Raw genomic sequence first — 21675 nt, forward strand, 5'->3', positions numbered from 1 at the left:
GCGGTTTCTTGCTCCTGGTTGCCATGGCAACAGCCGCGCCGCCGCCACCGCCCAGAGGGGTTCCAGCCAATCCGCGGAGGCCGAAGGGGCGGGACTTCCTGCGGCACCGGCGCGGCGGCAGGTGGGGGCCGGGGGGGAGCGGGAAGGGCCTGAGGAGGAGGCGCGGGGCCCTCCGGGTCCCTCCCTTAGCAACGGGGGGGGCTCGGGGAGGGAGCCCGGGCCCTGCTTCCCCAAACCAGCCCGGGTTTGTCCTCCTGGGGGGAAAAACGTGGAGCCTGAGCCTCATTCGGGACCCCCGGGGCTCCGATTCAAGCCCCGAGCGGTTTAGGAGGATGGCATACCCACATTGCTTTGGTACGGACAGAATGAACCTCACTGAGTGTGTGGGCTTTCATGCCATTTAAACAGTTTTAAATAAACTACTGAATTCGTAGGTATTTTCATTTCAGACTAAAACGCGTGCAATCTGTAAAAATACAAACCATGAAGGGATGGGCAGACACAATTTTGGGAAGATAGCTGTGTTTAATTACACAGTGGTTTTGTTTTGTTTTGTTTTGTTTTATTGCACAGTTTTGTTTTTTACTACACAGATTTATTACCGCAGAGAAAAACTATAAGGAAGTAAAAGGTGCCTTGAGGCTGAGCTACAATAGGGACTTCATAGTTGGACTTTGCAGAAGGAATTAAAGCAGCATCTAGAAACATCCTGTATCTGCTAACTATGTAAACATTCACCAGACGGCTTGAAGATTTTCTGGTAAGGTTCAGCAGATCTTCTGTTGCATTAATTCTTCACTAGTCCTTCTCTGAATTAAATACATACTGTAAATACAGAGAACTGTGGCTTACAGCGCTTTTGTAATTTTTGAAGTCTATATGGAAAAAAATCTTTGTCCCTAGTCATGTGCATGTTGCCGGTTATGAAATTTGAATCATTTGGACTATGGAGGAAGCCTAAAAAGTTCAGCTTGAGAACAGAAATCTGACAGGGCAAAAATAGAAGATACTCTAAAAAAGAGTAGATATGATGATGTAATAGGATAAAAGTTTCAAAGTTGGGACTCAGAAGTCAAAGCTGAATTTTATGAGGAGCCCTTGTGAGTGAATCCTCAGAGTAGATGGCAAGTTGCCATAAGGAGGAGTAATAGGACAGTATTTAGAGGTGGTGACACATTCAGGTTTCAGACAGTGATACTGGAAGGTATTCCTTGTCATATCCTTTTCATTCCTTGTCATACCCTTTTCAGCCCTACCTTCTAAGGTAGGGCTGAAAAGGGTATGACAAGGAAACTGGTAACGTCATTGCAATGAGTGTGTTCTACACTGCAAATGCTAAACCCTTTACTTAACCTGTGCTGAAATCTAATTAACAATAACATTACAGTCATAATCTGATTGATATCTATTTTACTCAAAAAAGTAAAATTGCATTGTCTGAACAGAAGAACCAGAAGGGTAGTGCAGCTTACTTTGTTACATACGTTTTACATTACATTTGTAAACTTAGAGATTCTGATAAAAACTGCTAAGAAAATATGTTGCTTATTTCAGATCTCTGCCAGGAGAATTTAAACACTGAAGGAAGATGTCTTTTTTCCCCAAAATATCTTTCCATCGTGAAGTTGAAGAATATCTCACCAAAGTATTCAGAAATAATGAGGTATGTGAAACAGATGCTGCTACTATTCATCAGCAAATATACACATTGAACACTGTTAACATTCCTTCAATTTAATATTTTGTTTGACTAATGCCTTACAACAAGGTATTATCTTCATATTAGTCACAGATTTTTAAATGTAGTTCAGTTTAGAATATAAAATTATTCTTTAGGACTGGTGGGTCAAAGTGACATGAAATATTTAAACTAAACAGTAAATCTGAAGCTTCAGTTTTGGATCCTGCTAAAGAATGGTCACAATGGAAATTAACCACATATTAATCCATAATATTAAAGAGAAAAGCTTTCTTGCCCCAGTCTTGCCCAAAATCAAAAATACTATAGACAAGTTATGAATTACTAATGTCAAGGGACACAAACATGATGTTTTTTATATCAGTTTAAGAGTTATCAATTGATAATTTTGAATCTGGTTGTCCATCTCTGGCGTATTCTTTCTTCAGTATCACAAAGCTCATTAGCAGTTGCCTTTGGTATTTGCTGCAGCCTTTTTGGAATCATCTTGCTAATAAGACCATTTTTGAACAAGTCCTTTTCAAGAAATCTATAAGGTTATCTCTGGGATTAGACCTCTGTTGCATAGACATTCCTCACTACTGCAAACCACACAACCATTGCTCTTACATTTCTACATAATGTTTATTTTATGTTGTTTTTACAGAGCAAAAGGCTAGCTGCTGGGTGAATCTTGTTAATACTTTTAAAATTTCTCTTCTTTCCCTCTTAGCTTATAACTGCTTTAGGTGCAAAGGAAGCAGAGAGTAAATATCAATCTCTGTTAAGTCATCTATCTCATCCACCAGCTTTCACAACTGTTAGAGTCAACACCCACTTGTCCTCAGTGAAACACGTGAAAAAAATGCTGTTTGAAGAGATCCAAAAGGTTTGTGCAATTTCTTTGTTACAGCAAAAATAACAAGATTTTTCATCTTTTGCCTGATTAAGAGAGCTTTTCATTACTGGAAACTATTCCTTAACTTAATACGTGTCGACTGCTATTAACATTATGCAGTCATATTGATTTCCTGTCAGCATTAAATGTTAAATGAAAATTCATTGTCTAGCAGGATTCAGCAGCTAATACATCCACAAAAAGCAAGACGAGAAGGAAAAAGACAACCAAGTCTTTTTGTAGATGGCAGATACAGACTTTAGATAGGATTGGAATACTTAAGTAATAAACATGTAATTCTAGAGAAGATGGTAGAAACAGTTGAAAACTGTAGTTCAATATACTGTGTCTAAACTAGCATGTTTAGAACTTATTTTTAATAAAGATTAAAGGAGATTGGATGAATGTTTCCCTGCACAAACTTTTTAAGAAATTGAGACAATCTACATGTTGAAGAATCTTGCTAGAGTGATGCCCAGCAGCTGCCATGATTTTTTTCCTGTTTTTTAATCTTTACATGTTTTTCATTTCTACTTAATTAAACGTTTCTTTATGTGATAATATGTAAGCAATAATGTTTAAGAAGCAGATTATTTGGAAACGCTATCCTAGGTCTTTACTCTGTCTTAAAAAGATCCAGTTATTTGAGTAAATTATTAATGCTAGTGGGTGTATGGGGAGCTATTGGATGACAGGAGCCAAGATGTTTCTGTGATGCAGAGGCAGTTGACAGTATTCTGTTGGCTAGAATGGTAACGAGTTATGCTAATTTTAGCTTGATTTTAGAAATCTGGAAATTGATATTTTACTTTGAGGGAACATGCTTTGCTGAAAGCTGAATTAAAAAAAAAGGCTTTTTGTAAACTTTTTATATTTTCAATTATGGTTATATTAGAAAAGGAAATGGCACAACAGTTATTAATAAAATTGTGCACATTGATTGTATTCTTTCTTAAGAGAAAATAGTTATTTATCAGATGCAAACTGATTTATGGTTTTGCGTGTTTTGGGCTTGTATTTCAAAAGCCTTACACAAGGAGACATCCTCCTTTTAAAGTCCAGGAGTAGTTTTAAATTGGCAACCTTTCATTTTTTATTTTGCAACTATACACACAGCTCAGCTCTCAGTATCCAATCAAAGTTACATTGTTAAAAGAAATAAAAAGTGTTCTAGCATGGCATGTGTAGTACAACAGAAAATACAGAAGTTGATTTTTACTGTAATTTATAATTAATAGCATCCAAATAATAACACAGATTAGACCCAAGTTTCCCTGGTGGTGTTATTGTGACCTGGTGATAACATGACACAACTTTCCTTCACAAGAGAGTATAAACAAGTGGTAGGGTTATGAGTGTCAGGACACCAACCCAATCCCTGAAGTCAGTTCTCTCAGTGAATCCCTTTACAGCCTTGATACTTCTCTATTTGTTCATTATTCGGTGTTTTTATTATGGAGTGTCCCTTCCAACATAGCATTTCCCAATCTCTCTCAACTGTTTTCACTAAATTTTTTTTTTGTACTCTACAGCTTTAAATTCTGGGTGGAAAAATAGTTTTCAGTCTACTTAACTACTTCAATACTACATTTCATTCTTAACAAGTGTATGTGTTTTTTTTTTTTAATTTATTTTTTTTTAATTTTAACAGCAATTTAAAGGAATATGTGTTCCAGTTCTTGAGCACCCAGAACTCCAGGACATCTTATTAATTCCTGCCATTGGACCCAGGTTTGAAATTTTCAGTCTTTAACTGTAAAATGTCACAATATATACTTTACATATACCCACGTATTTACGTATTTCTTGTTAAACAGTTAACTAATTTGCTACAAATAAAACTTCTTTTATATTAAGACCTATTGGACAGTCAAATTGGGTGAGAGTTTTAGTCCTTAAAAGAAAGCATAGAGACGTCTTTTTCCTTATGAGATAAAGTTTTTATAGGGAAAATATAACATAACTGCATCCTCTCTGGAAAGCCAGGTAGGTGGCAGAGTAAAGAATAAAACTTTTTTTTTTTTGGGGGGGGCGGGTGAGACGACAGGAAGGATGTAGAGAATTACTGGATATAGTTTTAGAATAGAAAGTTTGTTTGTTATAAACAAATAGCTTAATGCAGTGTTTTCTTCCCCTGGGATCAACTCCAGAGCAAGGGGTAGGGAGACTGGAATCAATAATGCTGAGAGGACTCTTGAATAAGTTTTATCCCCTACAAAATGACTATTCGTTCTTCTTTCTTAAGCTATATTGGAGTATTTCCCTTGTTGCATCTCTGTTTGCCCCTCGGAGTTTTTTTATCATTTTATTGAATTAATTGATGAACATTTTATTGAAAGTATTTCCTTTGTGAAAACTAACATACTTCAGTTTACCTCTTGGAAGTAAAATGAAACATTTACATTGAATACATGATAATATAGAAGAAAAAATATGTAACTGACACACAAAAAAGTTATGAACCACATAGATTATTCGAGGGAGATATATATGTATTTCAGTATTTTGTTTTTTTTGACTTAACTATATCTTGTTTTCAGGCAGGATTTAAAAAAACATGAATCTGAAGTCATTGTTGGAGCACAGTGTGGGTACGCAGTACTTCGAGGAGCACATGTTTATGTTCCTGGAATCATATCTACCTCAAAATGTAAGAGATCTCTAAATACATCTAGTTAAGATTTAAATAGGAAGGAAAAAATATCACCCTGATGAATTTCAGATAAATAGTGCCATTCTTTTTTTTCTTCTCTTCACAGTTGAAATGAATCTTATAGTTGTATTATAGTGTAAATACACATTTTAAGTTTATTTAGCTTTTGCTAGAAAATTTCAGTATTGTTGTGCTATACTTACAATAAATTATATGTAATTATTTCTCACTTGCATTGTTACAAGTTCTTTACAATACATAATTCCTAGCTGAAGTATTAGTTCTCAAAGATTTCAGTTTCTTATATTTATTTAAAAAATTATATTTTTTATAAAATTTAAATTTCTTATATTTATTTAAGTCATGTTTAAAGTAAAACCTGGCTGGCTTTTTTTTGTTTGTTTTGTTTGTGTTTTTTTTACTAGTGATGCTTTCCAATGTTGTGGAAAAAAAAATTAAAAATATTTCCACAACCGATGCATCTGGATGGTAGGTGAATGTAAGGTGATAATTTAGTAAACAGTACTTGAAGATGTGTTCTCTCTTCATGAAGCCATGAAGGCACTTGCCTTTATGATCCTCTCATATTCCAAGTTACAAAAATTGATGTTTTTTTCCATTGGTAATTTTTTTCTTACCATTCATCTCTTTTGATTTGAGAGATCTAGGAGATCTAGTAGAAACTTCTAGATGAAAAAAAAACCTTCAATTGTAATGCCAGGTTCTTAAGAAATAGAAATTTGTGTTTTTCCATCTATCAATGCCTGTTAGACAAGCCTATTTATTTTTTATTTAAAGGTCAAATTAACTTTATGTGAAACTAGTATAATTTTGAATGATTCACCTCATTATTCTATTGTGATGAGATGTACTGATGATCATAGTCTTTATTATTAAACAAAGTGATTCAGGAAAGCCTTTTTCTATCCACTTAACTTAATTCTTTTGCCAAAGAACACATTCAAGAAGTTTTAAGCATGTGCGTAAGTCCAGTTCACTGAACAGGAATGTTTGTTAATCTAGGACTTGCTAAAGAAATAAGCATATTTGTGTAGCAGTTGTTGAAAATGCTTATTTTGACAACTTCATAAATATTAAAATCCTTCTTCGAGTCAGTAGTGATTTATCATAATTGCTGCATGTAGTTTTGCATAAAACATCAAATTCAAAGAAAATAAATGATATTATAACTAAAACTTTAGCAACACTTCAGGAGAACTGCAGATTTGAAAATAAAATGCATGCTCCTGCAGGCCAAATATAATAAGGCCATATTAAGCACAGATAGTTTTAACTAGGGAAAACAGAATACAGCAAGAACAGACATTTAATCACTGAACTAGCAACCCAAATGAGAATAAACTAATTATCAAGGGGGGGAAGGGAAGGAGAGTTTAATTTAACTGTACGAATTCTAAGTTTCGTGTTTGTGAAGTACCAGTATAAGCTACCCAAGTTAACAGAAAGGGCAGTTATCAACAGAGAGTGAATTAAAATCCTTTTTGCTTGAATACTCAAAAAAAAAAAAAGGTAAATACTGTGCTTGTTGGATGGGTTAAATTGCTGCAAATTTTTGTTCTGTGAAAATTAAACAGACAGTAACAAAAGTTACTGTTACACATTTCACATAATGTTTTGTGTCATGCATAAAAGGAAGCTACGCATAAACACACACACACAAAGGAATGTTCAGTGGCCATCCAGCAGATACTACCATTTAAAAATTCAGAAGGCTACTTGAAAAGTAGAAGAAAAGATTCCCAAATGCAACTCACAGAATTCTTGGGAAGCCGAATTGTTGTATCTTCTGGTTTCACCAGCCAGTCAGCTACCTTAGAAGTGTCGTTTCAGAAAATTGTTTATTGCAGTTAGTGGTGACCTTTATTTTTAAGCATGTTTTTACCCAAGCATAGAGCTTTCTCACTATTCTACAAAATCACCTAAACCACCCCCCTTTCCCATCTATTTTTTTATTCCAGCTCAGAAAGCTCATTTAAGTCCCTAGACCTGGAGTTTTTTGTATACCTAAAAACTTTTAATTGGAGAAGTAAAACTTTTATAGGATTACTGAGAACAGCAGTTGCTGTAGAGGAAAGAGAGCCAAAGTGGAAAATTTATGTTAACAGGAATATATAATCTTGTGTATTAAAGCAACTGTTGGGGATAAGCAGCTGTAGTTATGTTCTACATAGCTATTGGAAGTTCATTAGACAAATTTAGTATTACTGTCTTTGTGAAATAATTGTCTCTCTGGGTATGAGCCAGTGTGGTTTGAAGTACTTCTGTGCTTGGAGTACACAGAAGACTGAATCCTGAAGAGCATGCTTAAAACTCCTGGGTGACCATGTGGTGATAAAAATAAATAAAGTGAAGGTTTGTCTAGCCTCTAAGAAACAAGTCAAGCTGTCTGATTTGTAATCTAGTGGCTCTCAATACCTCTAGCTAATTGATAGCTATTCACCACGTACACTTTCAAGCCTGATGTCAGTTAGTGTTTTTTTTTGTTTTTTTTTTTTTTTTTGTGTGTTTTTTTTATTACACTAAGAAAATCTAAATTATGCTGTGATATAGGAGTTGAAGTAATCTACTGAAAATCCTAAAATATTTGGTCACTACTGTCTTGTCAAGTATAAGACTAATCTCAAAATTTCTTTCTCAGTTATGAAAGCTGGAGATTTGGTCTCAGTATATTCGGATATTGAAGGGAAATGTAAAAGAGGAGCCAAAGAATTTGAAGGAGTCAAGGTTTTCCTTGGAAATGGGATTTCAGAACTGAGTCGCAGTGAAATCTTCAGCTCACATGGCCCAATGAAGTAAGTGCTTAGTAACTGCAATCTTTACCTACAGCTTTTCCAAGGGAAGGGAGAAGATGAGAAGGCATTTAAAAATGTTCTGTACCCTGTATGAAAGTCAAAGTTGGCTTTGACTGAGACCTGTGTGGCAGGTAGGTATTTCACTATTTTGGGGGAAGCATTAGCTTTTGAGAATATAATAGTGTTGTCCCTTCTGCTCTCTTGTCACTTCACAGCTAAGGTGGTAGCAATACAATGAATCTGTGTGGCAGCATGTGAAGGAAATCCAAATTATGATTAAAATTCTACAGTCAATATTAGCAGAAAACACATTTAGTTGCGTAATGGAATCCAGATACCAATTTACTTGAAAGACAGGAGGAAGTAAATGGAGTGCTTTTCAAAATTTGCTTAGCATATGACTTCATTAATATAGAACAGATATTAATATAGAACGAAAAAATGTTAGTACAGAACAATCTGTGGTAAAATTATATTTTGGTAAATTCTTCTCTTATTTGGATGGAACAGAGCTGTAGCCTTGCCCATTTCTCTATCTCCTAAAAATATTTGCAAGTTGGTTTTTTTTTGTTTTTTTTTTTTTGGAGGGTGAAGGGAGCAGGTCATATATCTTTAAAAATATAACAGCATCTGCCACGGTAGTTATCTAATTAAGGATTACTTGCTTCTCTGGTTTGTATCCAAAGCATATGGCTTGTTCTTCTTCTGTTGTCTAAAATGTGTACAAAAAGCAGTGTATGAAGAGTGTGACATCAAATTAATGACTGAAGCTTTACATCATAAGAACAAACTGCAAAAGATATAGTAACAAAGATCACACTGTTAGGGGATTTTTGGTGTATTAGAGCTTAAATGTCGTAGATGTATTATATTCTTGTGGCATTGCTGACATAGACTGGCAGTATGTAAGATCTGTAGTCTGCGAGTTTGCTTCCTCATATCCTTCCTTCTTGTTGTAGGACTGTGCAGTGCATATACAAAATAATATTCTTGTTATCTTCAGAACATTAGAGTATTGTTTTCAGACTCAGTTTTGTGTGTTTTGTGATTTTCTTTTTATTGTCGTCCAGTCTCTTGTAAACCTATCCTAACATAACAAAGTTATGTCATAACTTCATCCGTATTTGAAACTTCTGTTTGCTTCTAAGTTTAAACCTTTGTTTTGCAGGTAAATAAGTGTTTTGAAAAAGATTTTCTGTAGTTATTTGAATGAAATCTCAGTCTAGAAAAACAGAGGAAGATTTAAGTGCTAGTGCCCTAATGCATACCTGGTTAGCCAAAAGCAGTTATGTATTGAAATTAACATATTTTAATCTGTTTTTCTGCATTTTCTTGTATTGTTAAGGCTTGGATTAGATATCCATTTGTCTTATGTATAAAGCACGTAACTTTTCCTTATGCAATTTTTTACATATCATTCCACTTTATAATGTAGGAGATTCTGTGTTACAGTTTACCCAACTTAATGATGTCATCTTAAAGAATATCAGATTGCTAAATTATAAAAGTATGTTTCTTAGTCAGTTTATAAACGCTTTTATTTTTGCAAGATTTTCTTTCAAATTTCTGTAATAAGCACAATGATTTTAATTTAATACTGTTAAAATGATAAATCTGAGTTCTTGAAACAATTTGTTTCATGCTTTTCAGTGGAATGGGCATCAGAATGATAGAGCCAGTCTACCTCAGTCCGTCCTTTGACAATGTGCTCCCTAGTCATTTGTTTTTACAGGTATGTTTTTAACAAAAACAAAAATCTCTACTATTCACAGAATAATGAATATCCTCTAAGAACCCATTGATTATGTATTATGGAACCTAATTCACTATTTGGCTTGAAAGAAAACAAAGCACTGAAAATGAACGTAGTATCTACATGAAGCTAGTTTAACCACACTGATTCTGAGATATTAGAAGGGACTTCAAAGTGACTTAAGAGATAGTTTAAAAAGCAAAAATTCTTTTTGCACAGATATTCCACAGAACTTTTAGCTTTTTGGAATTGGCTTATGAACTACAAAATACGAGCTTCTTTCAGGGTACATCATTCTGTAGATAATGAGGAAAATCTCCAAATATTCCATTGACTTTAAGCTTAAGAGAACTTGAACTTCATTCAAGACAGCTTTTTCTTTTGCAGCTTTAATGCTACTTTTCCCACCCACAACAAATCTGATTAAAATATGCAAACATGACAATGGGCCACCTGTGCTATGTTGAAATGTAGGACGATGAAATCATGGAACTTTCTAGTTTTCTTAGATCAGGTAAATTTCTTAATTTCAGTTTGTTGAAATAATAATAATAATAAAAAGAACACTTCAAGTAGATGTCTGAGACTATGCCCATAATTGTTGTGTTTTTTTTTTTACTGTAAGTATGAACATTCCTTGGGTTAAAAAAAAAAAAAGAAAAAGCAAGCCATCCAGCCCTCAAAGAAGTGGTTCCAATCCATAAAGCAAATGTAAATTCTATGTCAAATAAACCCACATATCATGGTCATATCATGGCCACAGTCAGTTAGGTTTGAATGCCTCCAAGGATGAAGACTTTCTGGGCAACCTGTTTCAGTGTTTGATCACACTCACAGTTAAAAATAAATAAATAAAACACTTTTTCTTGTTTTTAAATGGAATTTCCTGTACTTCAATTTGTGCTCATTGCCTCATGTCCTGTCACTGGATAACACAGAGAACAGTCTGGCTTGATCGTCTTTACTTTCTTCCAACTGTTATTTATATACATATGGATAAGATCCCCCTGAGACTTCTACATATGTAGTGGGTTTACGTGGCAAGGTTTTTAGACAACATGCTAAACAGTCTCAGCTCTCTCAGCCTCTCCTTTCATGCCGGGTTCTCCAATCCCTTAAGTATTTTTGTGGCCCTTAGGTGGACCCACCCCAGTATATGCATGTACTGGGGACACAGCACTCCAGATATGCTTCACCCGTGCTGAGTAGAGGGGAAGGATCACCTCCCTTGAACTGCTGGCAATGCTTTTCCTAACAGAGCCCTGGAGGCTGTCAGCCTTCTTTGCCAGGAAGGCGTGTTCCTGGATCATATTCAAATTCTTGTCCACCAGCATCCCCAAGGCCGTCTCTGCAAAGCTGCCTTCCAGTCAGACTCCAGCCTGTGCTGGTGCATGGGGTTATTCCTTCCCAGGTGCAGGATTTAGCATTCATGTTTGTTGAGCTTTATGAGGTTCCTGTTAGTCCATTAATCTTCCAAGGGACCTCTGGAAGGGTTATGCTGGAAGACAACATAACCTTCCAGTTTATTAACTACTCTTCCCAATTTTTTATCCTCTGCAAATTAGCTTAGGGTGCACTCTGTTCCATCACCCACGTCCCTTCTGAAGAGGTTAGATGGCATTGGCCCCAGTGTTGACCACTGGGGTACACCACTATTGACTGTCCATCTGGACTTGTTGCCACTGATCACAACCCTTTGAGACTGGCTTGTCTGACAGGAATTTGCAGTGTGTGAGATGAAGGCCCATGTATGATAGTGTATGATAGAATTAATTATTGTTCATTTTCTTGAATGCTGTGGCATGGAGCTTGAAAATTTGCTAAGCAAAGAGAACATGTAGTAAGGTCATCCTTAAAAGATTTTTGTACCTTTGTGTTCAACCATATTATAAAATAATTTTTGAAGTATTTCCTTATTTTGTACAATGCATTTTTTTATTTGTTCACACTGCATATTACTTCTCTTCAGTGTATCTGTTCAGTTAATACAATTAGTAGCACAGTTTCTCAGTACCTTAATTGATCAAGTTTAAACTCCTGCCTGTTAATCTGATTGCTTGATACTAAACTACACCAATATATTCATGGAGTAAATGTTCCAATATACCAGGTTAACATAAAATACTTGTAATATACAAAGCCACTCTATGTCTGCAGTAGTATCAGTTTATTTTATCTTTGTTTTTAGCAGTGGTGTCTCCCTAGTCATGAATATTTAAATTTCAGTCATGGATACTCTTGGATGCAGCTTTAAATAAAAATATTAAAAAAAAAAAAAAAAGCCACTGGTGATTTCAGACATCTATTGTTTCTTTTATACAAAAATCACAATATTTAATTTTCTCTTAAGGAACTGACAGCAATATCTTAAGTATCTTCACAGATTAATTACTTTTTTAAACATATTCATCATTTCTTAATACAGGTTTTGGTACAGACCATAAGATCTAAATGGTCCCATTTTTGTTTTTGATAGAACTTGCCTTCAGTGGTTGTGAGCCATGTTTTAAACCCTCAACCAGGAGAGAGAATTTTGGACATGTGTGCTGCACCTGGAGGAAAAACAACCCATCTCGCAACATTAATGCATGATCAGGTAAGAGGAGTCATTAGGCATTTTCTGTCTCAATAAAGAAAGTCTGACCATTTTTCGTTTTAATAGTGTACTTCACTTACCTCTGTGAGAATGCACAGATAACAGCAAGCTAATATTTGAACATTCTGCTTACCAGTGTATTTTGTTTATTACTGAAATGGGCACAAACTAACAAATACTCATTGTCCCATTTAAAACCTTATTTGCTGCAAATTGAAATCAGACATTTCAACAGGTCACTTTTTGAATGTTAGAGACTTATTTATAATGGAAAAATTTGCTTTCCTTGCATGCAACTCAGGAATATGCTGGATTCATGAAACTGATGATGTTTGGAAATTGTGGCTTACTGCTGTGTGCTGAAAGAGTGTACAGCTTTAAAATAGGAATTGGAAAACAGTATAAAAAACACTGTCTAAAGCCCAGACCATTTTATCCAGATGTCTTTCAGGAAATAGTTCCAGTAGTGGCTGGAATGGGCCAGATGGGGAAGACCTGTTTCAGTCTGTGTTCTTGTTCCTGAGAGACTCTAAAGAGAGGGAATTATCTCTGTATATCCACAGTACAGCACATGTGCAGTAAATCCACTGTTTTAGCAACAGACGTAACAACTTTCAAGCACCATCAGATGTTAATGTGCATGTGCAGTATGTTGAATGGTGATAGGGAAGAAGCAGTGGTACCAGGTCATCGAGTGCTTGTATAAGGGGTGATTTGGCTCACAAGAATGAGGACTACTGATTTGGCTTTGGAGAACGAGGACTACTGGTGTGTAGATTTAAGAATAATAATATTTAGGGAAAAATAAGCTTCATTCATTACATTGCTTGAAAGGGAAAAAAAATCAGGAATTGCACATCCACTTAATCACTATGTTTTTGATTTTAAAAAACCTTTTTTTTCAGGGTGAAGTAATAGCAATGGACAAGATAGCTAACAAGGTCAAAAAAATTAAGCAGAACGCTGAATTACTACAGTTGAATTGTATTAAGGCATTTTGCTATGATGGAACAAAGGCACTTTCAGTTGAGAAGAGAGAGGATGAACAAGGTAAAGTAAACAACTTGGGTAGTAGTAGTATTTAGAATAAGTAATAATCTTTTTTTTTTTTTTTTTTTTTTTAATCAATAGTATTAAACCTGCCACGAGTCCACAAGTTTTGAAATCTTGGCAGATAGCTAGGTTGCTTCGGCACTGTGGATGTCCTATTATTTTCTACTCTGTTGTGATTATCAGCTTCTCCATAAAGTAAATACAAAGCTCAGACTAACTGTCCTTATCATAACCTAATATGCTCAAAAGAAATGCATTCCAGATACTATCAAAGATTGATGAAGCTTTAAACCTTCTTTCATGAAGATGTTTAACCCCATACTCTGAATTGTTTGGCTTAGCCTGAGAAATAAATTACTTCTGCAGAATTGTTTGGTTTTCCTGCCTCAGAAGCCTCATCTGTAAAATGGGGTTATTAATACCTAGCTCCCGGGTGTATTGCAATGTTTAGCTCATTAATGTTTGTTCAGCTGTTTACGGGAAAGTTCTATAGAAGCACAGTGTATTATTTTGAGTTCATTTCATTTGCTTTTCTGTGGTACCATATTTATGATACTGGTTCTGTTCCCATGATGAAATGATTTGAACAGTATCTGCTGTCTAGATTATTTTTAGTTTGTTGTGCAAAGTATGCTGTTCTTTCTCACTCTATCTCATCCCAGTCACTGGTTAGCCTAAGTAGGGATCAGGTTGCATAATTCACCTTCCTTGTCCTTCTAGTTTGTTCTTAAAGGTATTTTTCTTAATCATCTATGAGCATAAAATATTGTAGGTGGTTTGTAGCACTTACACAGATGAACAAGAGCTAGCTATAATACTGAGAGATCATGAAAGCTTTTCTGTACAGCCCTGCAATTATGACATATTTTGAATGTTGTAGTAATGAATCAGGGGTAGATAAATTGGTAGTGCCAAAATAGACTCATTTCTGCAGTGCTGGAACAAGCTAGGCAGCAGTAGTGTGAAGTCACCCACTGGTTTTCACTTGTGACCTAGCTTGCATATCTGAGGGACAGAAGGAGAAAAGGAGGCAAAACTCTTCCTTGTTGGTTACTCACAGATACACATATGGAGCCTAGACTTCTGTTTTGGTAATCCTGAGCTGAAAAGTTTTTCCAGCAATAAGACAACAGAAACTTTTGGGCTGTTGAGCTAGTGGGATTTGGAAAGTTGAAAGGATAGGTTCTGCATCTAGAAATTGCATATTCCCTTATCTGTACAGGCAGTATTCAAAATTAGTTCTTGTCTTCACAATCACTGTTTATTAAATTGTTCTGCTGTGGAGGAAGCATGTGTATTACATTAGAACTTGTAATATTTCACATTATTATGAAGCTCTTTATGTTCTATATGCATCACAGTTATTATCTAGATAGTCCAATTATGTTACTTCAGGCAGTCTTAATAGTTAAATAGTCGTAAGGTTTCTCTCACTGAAGATTCACACACTTTTTAATTCAGTTATGAGCTGTCTGTGGTTCATAACAACCTGTATGTACAGCTGGTTACCTAGCACCTCTGACCAATCGTATTTCAACAGATTTGATTTTTACATTTTACTTTCAAAATATTAAAGTTGAAAAATATTGCTGTCTAAAGCGATCGTGTATTGTTTGAGCTCCCAAAATGCTAAAAATTCTGTGAGATGAAATCTACCACAGGCAGTGCTGATGCTTGTCTCTAACTGCAATCACTTTTGCAGAAACCATCTATAGCACTTAAATGTTTTATGTCAAGCAAGCACTAACAGCTTGTCATTATCTGTAGTGAAATCTCAAGGAAAGACAACCACATTTTACATTGCTGTTTTCACAGAAGGACCTCCGTTCTTACCAGAGTCATTTGATCGGATTCTTCTTGATGCTCCATGTAGTGGGATGGGGCAGAGACCAACCATGTCTTATTCCTCAACTTTAAAGGAAGTGATGTCTTATCAGCCACTGCAGCGCAAGCTTTTCACTGTGGTACGTATTAATCATTGAGTAGCTAAATTAAATTGAACATCAATAGTTTTGCAGGGTAAAACTTATTTCCCCTCCCTCCCCCCCCCCCCCCCCAAACGATGCCTCATCTTCCCTATATTTTCAGGGGTTAGGTGTTGGGATGTAATTGTCCGGAGCCAAAAATTTCAAAGTTCTTTCTATTCAAGGCAAATGGATTGCCAGAGTTCCATGAAAAAATCCATGAAACTATTTGCCATTCCCTCTTTGTATGTCCCTCTTTCTGAATATAAGTTTCATGTTCATTCTTTGCCCTTTTCTAGGTCCACTTTCTTTCATTCCTAGTTGCAGTTCTTAGCTGCTTTTAGATTCTATTCTTATTTGCTATAATATAATACTGCAAAGCTTTAAGTACTGACATTTCTTCTTTATCGGAGGATATCTTTGCTAAGCTTTTCTTCTTTCTTTGCTTTCCCAACTAAAATTTTTTCTGTCACAAAGTCATCAGCAGTTTTTAGCTTATCCCTAAACTTGTTTGAAGAATACTGAAGCTTATGCATCTTGCCTGATTTCCCAGGAGATCTTGTGCTATCATAGTCCTTGGGGACCAGTAGTTCCCAGAACGCTTGTTCTTCTGCAGATGTCTCCTAGGGTGCAGCCTGTCCTTTGAAGCTCAAGTATCTGAGTAACTTTCATAAATTGAAATCTACCTAGTTTTCAGTTTCCTATTCTCTGTACACCAAAAGATTTCCAAAATTTTTTTTTTTTTTCTTAGAGGAAGTAGTGTTTAATGTATCTGTAAATTTGGAATTTCCTGTTTTAGAACTAAACCCAACATCATCTAAGACTTTGTTTTCTGATAGCTACAGAGACTGAGGAATTCCCAAAAAAAACAAATCACTTGGTGTTCTTTCAAGATGTTAGATCTTTGGGGATTTATTTTCCTCTTGCATCTGGTGTTGTGGAGAACAAGTTAAAGAACTTAGGCCATTTGGTCAGCTTTGTTTTCTCTCTTTCATAGCTGATGAAGTCAAAAGAGAAGGAGGAAATTTGAAATCATTTATGACTGTTTAAATATTTATAAAACAAGACAGTGCTCTCCAGTCTTTCATAAAATCCCTCCTTTAAGTAAAGATATAATTCAATTAGTCTTTCTGCTCTATCATATCTGCTACTGGGTAAAGTCAATTCATTGAAGCATGGGAAAGATACGTGTAAGACATATATAAAAATTTTTGTATTTGTTTTTATTTTTTTTAATCTTTCAGTTTCATCCATTTCTGTTTATAATAGTTGGAAGAATATAAGTCACAGAGCAGGTTAAAATATTTTCTGTGCAGCAGCATGGACTCTTGCAACTTCACTGCATATAACTTCCCTGCAGTGGTGCTGTAAGGTACTATATGGGATATGTGAGGGAGTACAAAGCTGGGAGGCCATATTACAACTTCCCTTGCTAGTAAGAGAGTGGTTGGGCTGATGCTGAAGGACAAGATTCCATGATTCTTGCCTACATTTGAATTATATGTATTCAAAGTGAATCACAGCTTGAAAAGCAGCATAGATATAACTTCATGCCAAATATGTGGCAATAGCTGACATCTAATATCACTGATAAAAATACTGTATATTGATGCTTGGCAACAGGTAATGAAAACAGAATGCGACTGTCTGAGATAGGCAGAGCTGTACAAATAACAAATCTTACAAGGTGAATCATATCAGTAGCATTAATAAACTGCATGAGCTATAATGCTGATTTTGAAAGAAAAGCCATTCTATGCCATGGAATCCTTTAATGTAGTCCCTGAGAAGAAATAGCATCCTAATGTCTATCTTAGACAGAAAGATTTGAGTTAATTAAGCGTTAAGTTTTAATAATATAGCTTAATTGATTTATTGGTTAATGTTGCTTAATATGCAGCTTTTTTACATTTAAATATAAACTGTTGTTTTTTCTCTGCAGGCAGTGAAATTGCTGAAGCCAGGAGGTGTTCTAGTGTATAGTACATGTACGATTACACTTTCTGAAAATGAGGAGCAAGTTGCATGGGCCCTAGAAACTTTTCCATGTCTCCAGCTTCAGGGACAGGTACTGCTATTTACAGCATACTTCACACAAGCCAATGAGCTTGTTTTGGCACTGTAAAATTGTGCAGTGTATTTACTGTCAATAAATATCGTTTTTACTGGAGAGAATTCTAACAGCTCGGGATAGAAATAATGCAGGGACTTCTGAGGCTCTTCTAAACCTATATTCATGTTTAATTGAGCTTCACTTAGGGAACATTAAGTAGTTTCTCACTGTGTACTATGGTTGTTTTGATTTGTACAACAGTCATTTAAAACACAAGAGGGGTAAAAGATAGTTCAGACGGGTTAAAATTTCTCTTGCTATTCTTACTTTATATTAATATATTTTACTCTGTTTTTCTGCACATTAATAGCAGAGGTGAACAAGTTTTTATTGAAGCTTCTGAAGTAGTGAAGACTTAAAAAAAAAAAGAGTGGGAAATAAATTGGAAGAACACGGTACTTTGAGAAAGGAAGATTTTATATGTATGAGAACCATTTTTGTGTTACTTTAAGAATGAGGGAATAAATTTATTTCAGGCTCAGTGTCCCAAGACTGTACCTTGTCTTTTCTGGAGCCAATGTCTAACATAAAGGTGTCTACGTAGGTAGTATATAGGGAGATGCTAGAATTTGTATGTATGATGCGTGCATTTCAAAAATATATCACTTTTATTAGTACCTCAAAAATACTTTATCATCAGACCATATGTGGCTCTCTTCTTCTTTGCTGATGTGACATATTGGAGCGGGTTAGTGTTAATAATCATGGCTTTGGGGAAATGCTTAGATCTGGTACTTGTTTAACTTGTACTTTCTGTAATGACTTGTCTTAAGAAGTTTAGATACATCTGATGCACAAGAGATACACGAGAAATTATAAGAAGGCTGCTAAAGATTTAAGAGAACTGAAGCTTTTATTAAAACATTTTGTTTGTCATGGTTCTTCTACCTGTTGGTACAACTCTAAACATCCCATCTATTTCCATCTTCTCTGTATTTTTCAATTCAATCTCTTTCAGCTGAGATTGCACGTTTTACCTAACAGGATAGAAAATCATACTCAATAGAATGACAAATCAAAACACAAGCCCTTTTAACTTAAATGCAAGATTTTGATTTCATAGACTTGATCTCTCACCAGCAGTATGTCTTGAGTTTTCACACAAAAAAATGGCATCTATATAAAAATAAAACTTTTGTGTATTGTGTATTTTAAATAAGATACTGGCTTGTTTACCTACAGATTATAGTATTTTACAACCAGATCCCCAGTAATGTAAACTAAGGTGATCTTTTGCAATGAACAGGAAGCTAGAGCCTAGGGCTGACTTACCTTATGGTCCTTCATTTATTTCCCATGTTCTGTAGTCTCTCAGTGGACACCTGCTTTACACCCAGTCCACTGTTTCCCGTGTTCTCACTTTTACAATGGGTCCTGGAATCATGTTGTTCAAGGCAAAACAGGAGATGGAGCCATCGGTGTTGATCTCATAGGTGGAGGTTACTGCATGGCAGCCGATCCTTTGTGCAGACTTACTGCCTCTTAGGGATTTACACACAGGGTATATTGTGTATCAGCTTAAATGCAGTAACTGAACTGGAAGGGAAAAGGAGAAGGTAGAGGAAAAGAAATTGGTCTTTGAGCGAGCAAGTCACTTCACCTTGTGTAATATTTTCAGTAGTCTTTTACCTTTCCATCCTTCAATTTCATTGCTTAAGTCACTACCTCTTTTCTTCCTTTGTGTATTATTTTTTCTCAATTTGCTACAGGCACCTCCTTTTGTCTCTTACCTGGAAAGCATTGAAATCCTATTGAGGGAAAGCAAGAGAAGACTCAGTCTGCAGCCTCTCGGCTGCCCAGCTTTAGAGCACACAGTACATGATTAAGCAATTAGCTCGCATCATGTGCTGTCTGGGTGAGCTCGTGTGTCAGCAAAGTCTGAGGGCTCAAAAATTCTCTGCTGCATTACAGACTATACCAGACTAGATTTACAAAGGAGTTCGTTCTTTTGCCATTACAATTCCGGCTTTTTTTTTTTTTTTTTTTCTCTTTAATGCACTGGAGGAATTACCCAGCTAAGAATTAGATTTTTCCACAAATCACCATATTTATTAAATAAAAAACATCATCAGAAGAGGGCTGTGACTTTAAACACAGCTCCTTTCTAGGATTTTGATGCTAAATGTCCTCTCCTAAACTGAAGAACACTAAAGTTGTTCCTTTCTTTCTTTCTCTGTCATATACATGTATACACGTATGGGGTAGTTACAGTATTTTCATTTACCCATTAGTCTAATTACATAACAAAGAAAACCCAAAGCTCAAACTTTTTTCTGCAGCATCATCATCTTCCAAAATGATGCCTCTTTAGGCAGAGTTCTGGAGTGGCACTTTCAGCCTCTCCCGTTGAAGTTTATAAGGTAAAGAATTCAGTTATTTCTACTACTGGTACTAAGTATGTTAGTAACTGACTAAGGGATCGCTGTTTCTGACAACTTAAAGCTATCAGTATACAGAAGAGCTTCAACACTTACTTAATAGTGGAAAAATAAAAAAAAAAAAAACTAAAACCTTTCAGACATATTGGCTGGTGATAACAGCTTTTTTGTGATGTAGGTGATTTCCCTCTTGGGTGATGAAATGATTTGGATCTGTGTATGTACCTGTCCTCTGTAAGTGCCCTAATGACTAAACTACTGGGCTAAAAGCGCTTGACTGCACCACCACCTCCTCAGAGGTCTGTGGGTCTGGTGCATGTACCCATGCACACAGCTGCCACATTAAGACAAGAAAAGCAGGGCTGCATGATTTCCAACTTTTCCCCCAGTGTGATGGATACAAACCTAGCTCGGCCGCATTAAGAGGCAGGCAGCTCTGCATAGCCTTAGAGGAGTACGTGTAGGAAACCAGGAACTTTTCACTGATGCAGTAATTTGCTTTTCTGTGTCACTTGCAAAGGAACCTCATATCGGAGGAGAAGGCATGAGGGGAGCTGGACTGGCACTTGATCAGCTGAAGCTGCTGCAGAGATTTGATCCATCTGCTGCAACCGTGCAAGGAATGGATATTAAAGCTTTGCAAGATTCCCAGGAAGATGATTTGATTTCACTGGCAAATAAGGACTGCATAGGATTTTTTATTGCAAAATTTATTAAACGGAATGGTAAATAAGCATGCAGCAATACAACCTGAAAAAAAAATACCTCTGTGAGGCTGAAGTATGGCTCTTGGTGCTGCGCCGTTGCCAAGCCAACAGGCTGACGGCAGGGTTGCTGTGGCAGCCAGAAAAGCTGCCAGCTGCTCTGCTGGGAAAGGGCTGCGGGCTGGGGGAAGGGCACGGTCATTTGGGGTCAGTTTGCTTTCCTGTGACAGCAGGTCACTGCTTGAATGACAAGCATGTTCAATCACACTTCAGTCTGTTGGCTCTCGCCATGCGAGCAGCTTGGCTAGTGCAGGAAATGCAGGAACAGGGTGTGTTTTTTTTTTTTTTCTTTTTTTTGGGGGGGAACTGGGGAGGTAAGGTCCTTTAGAAAATGCAATCATCAATAGGTGGGAACTATTACTGTGGATTTTGGAAAAAAAGCAGTTTCAGTGGAGATTTACTGATTGTTAATGCTTTGTTAAGTAGTGCTTCAGGAAACGCTGTAACATTTTTACAAATAACTTTTATAAATTGATACTTAGAACCTCATTTCTCTTTTATTTTAATACAAGCAAGATTCTCTGTACACATAGTATATACACAAAATACGATTAGGCTTTGTAGCATGTCTTTTATAGCAGCATGAATATATTAAACCATCTCACTCTGGGAATGTAAATAAATATTGTTTCAACATCAAACTTCCCATGCATAAACTGTATTGGTTCCCAAACAGCCTATTGGACTGGCTGACAAGTGACAATTTTAAAATCAAACATTTGCAGTTGAAGGGGCTACAGCTGTGATAAATATATCAAAAGACAGAAAACAATGCATAATATCATCTGAAATGTTGCAAATCACCTTTCAAACAACTAAGAATATTAACTCTACTGGTTAGAAAGCATCAACGACTAAAATCATATGAAAATTTAAACTGGGGAAGCATGCTAATGAGAACTGACTTAATACACTGCTCAAAGTTTTAATAATCTAAATTTCTTAAATGTGTCGTATGTATTTGAAAAATTCTGCTTCAGTTACAGAGGTGTTCTCTGTCTGAATAGTGTTC

The 21675-nt window shown here is 35.9% G+C and overlaps 1 protein-coding gene across 2 annotated transcripts; it reads left to right on the forward strand.

The window, feature by feature from the left end:
- Positions 1 to 92: 92 nt before the first annotated feature.
- Positions 93 to 20944, forward strand: NSUN6 (NOP2/Sun RNA methyltransferase 6). Of its 2 annotated transcripts, none has more exons than XM_032181708.1 (13): positions 93 to 121; positions 594 to 760; positions 1555 to 1663; positions 2412 to 2567; positions 4228 to 4307; positions 5117 to 5226; positions 7889 to 8042; positions 9693 to 9774; positions 12272 to 12391; positions 13297 to 13441; positions 15260 to 15408; positions 17351 to 17476; positions 20420 to 20944. In XM_032181708.1, exons 3-13 carry the CDS (start codon positions 1589 to 1591, stop codon positions 20630 to 20632), a joined length of 1410 nt encoding a protein of 469 aa, XP_032037599.1. In that variant the 5' UTR covers positions 93 to 121; positions 594 to 760; positions 1555 to 1588; the 3' UTR covers positions 20633 to 20944. The 2 variants fall into 2 exon arrangements, with proteins under 2 accessions (XP_032037599.1, XP_032037598.1); XM_032181707.1 differs by lacking the exon at positions 93 to 121 and adding an exon at positions 270 to 354.
- The last annotated feature ends 731 nt before the right edge of the window (positions 20945 to 21675 follow it).

The sequence above is a fragment of the Aythya fuligula genome, chromosome 2 (assembly GCF_009819795.1).
Source record: "Aythya fuligula isolate bAytFul2 chromosome 2, bAytFul2.pri, whole genome shotgun sequence".
NCBI lineage: Eukaryota > Metazoa > Chordata > Aves > Anseriformes > Anatidae > Aythya > Aythya fuligula.

What these genes read in the sequence shown, in the direction of transcription:
- NSUN6 (XM_032181708.1), top strand. Translation starts at nt 1,589, where the DNA reads ATGTCTTTTTTCCCCAAAATATCTTTCCATCGTGAAGTTGAAGAATAT. An exon ending in TGTTTGAAGAGATCCAAAAG is followed by an intron (nt 2,568 to 4,227) that starts GTTTGTGCAATT and finishes TAATTTTAACAG; the next exon opens with CAATTTAAAGGAATATGTGT. An exon ending in GAAGAGAGAGGATGAACAAG is followed by an intron (nt 13,442 to 15,259) that starts GTAAAGTAAACA and finishes CTGTTTTCACAG; the next exon opens with AAGGACCTCCGTTCTTACCA.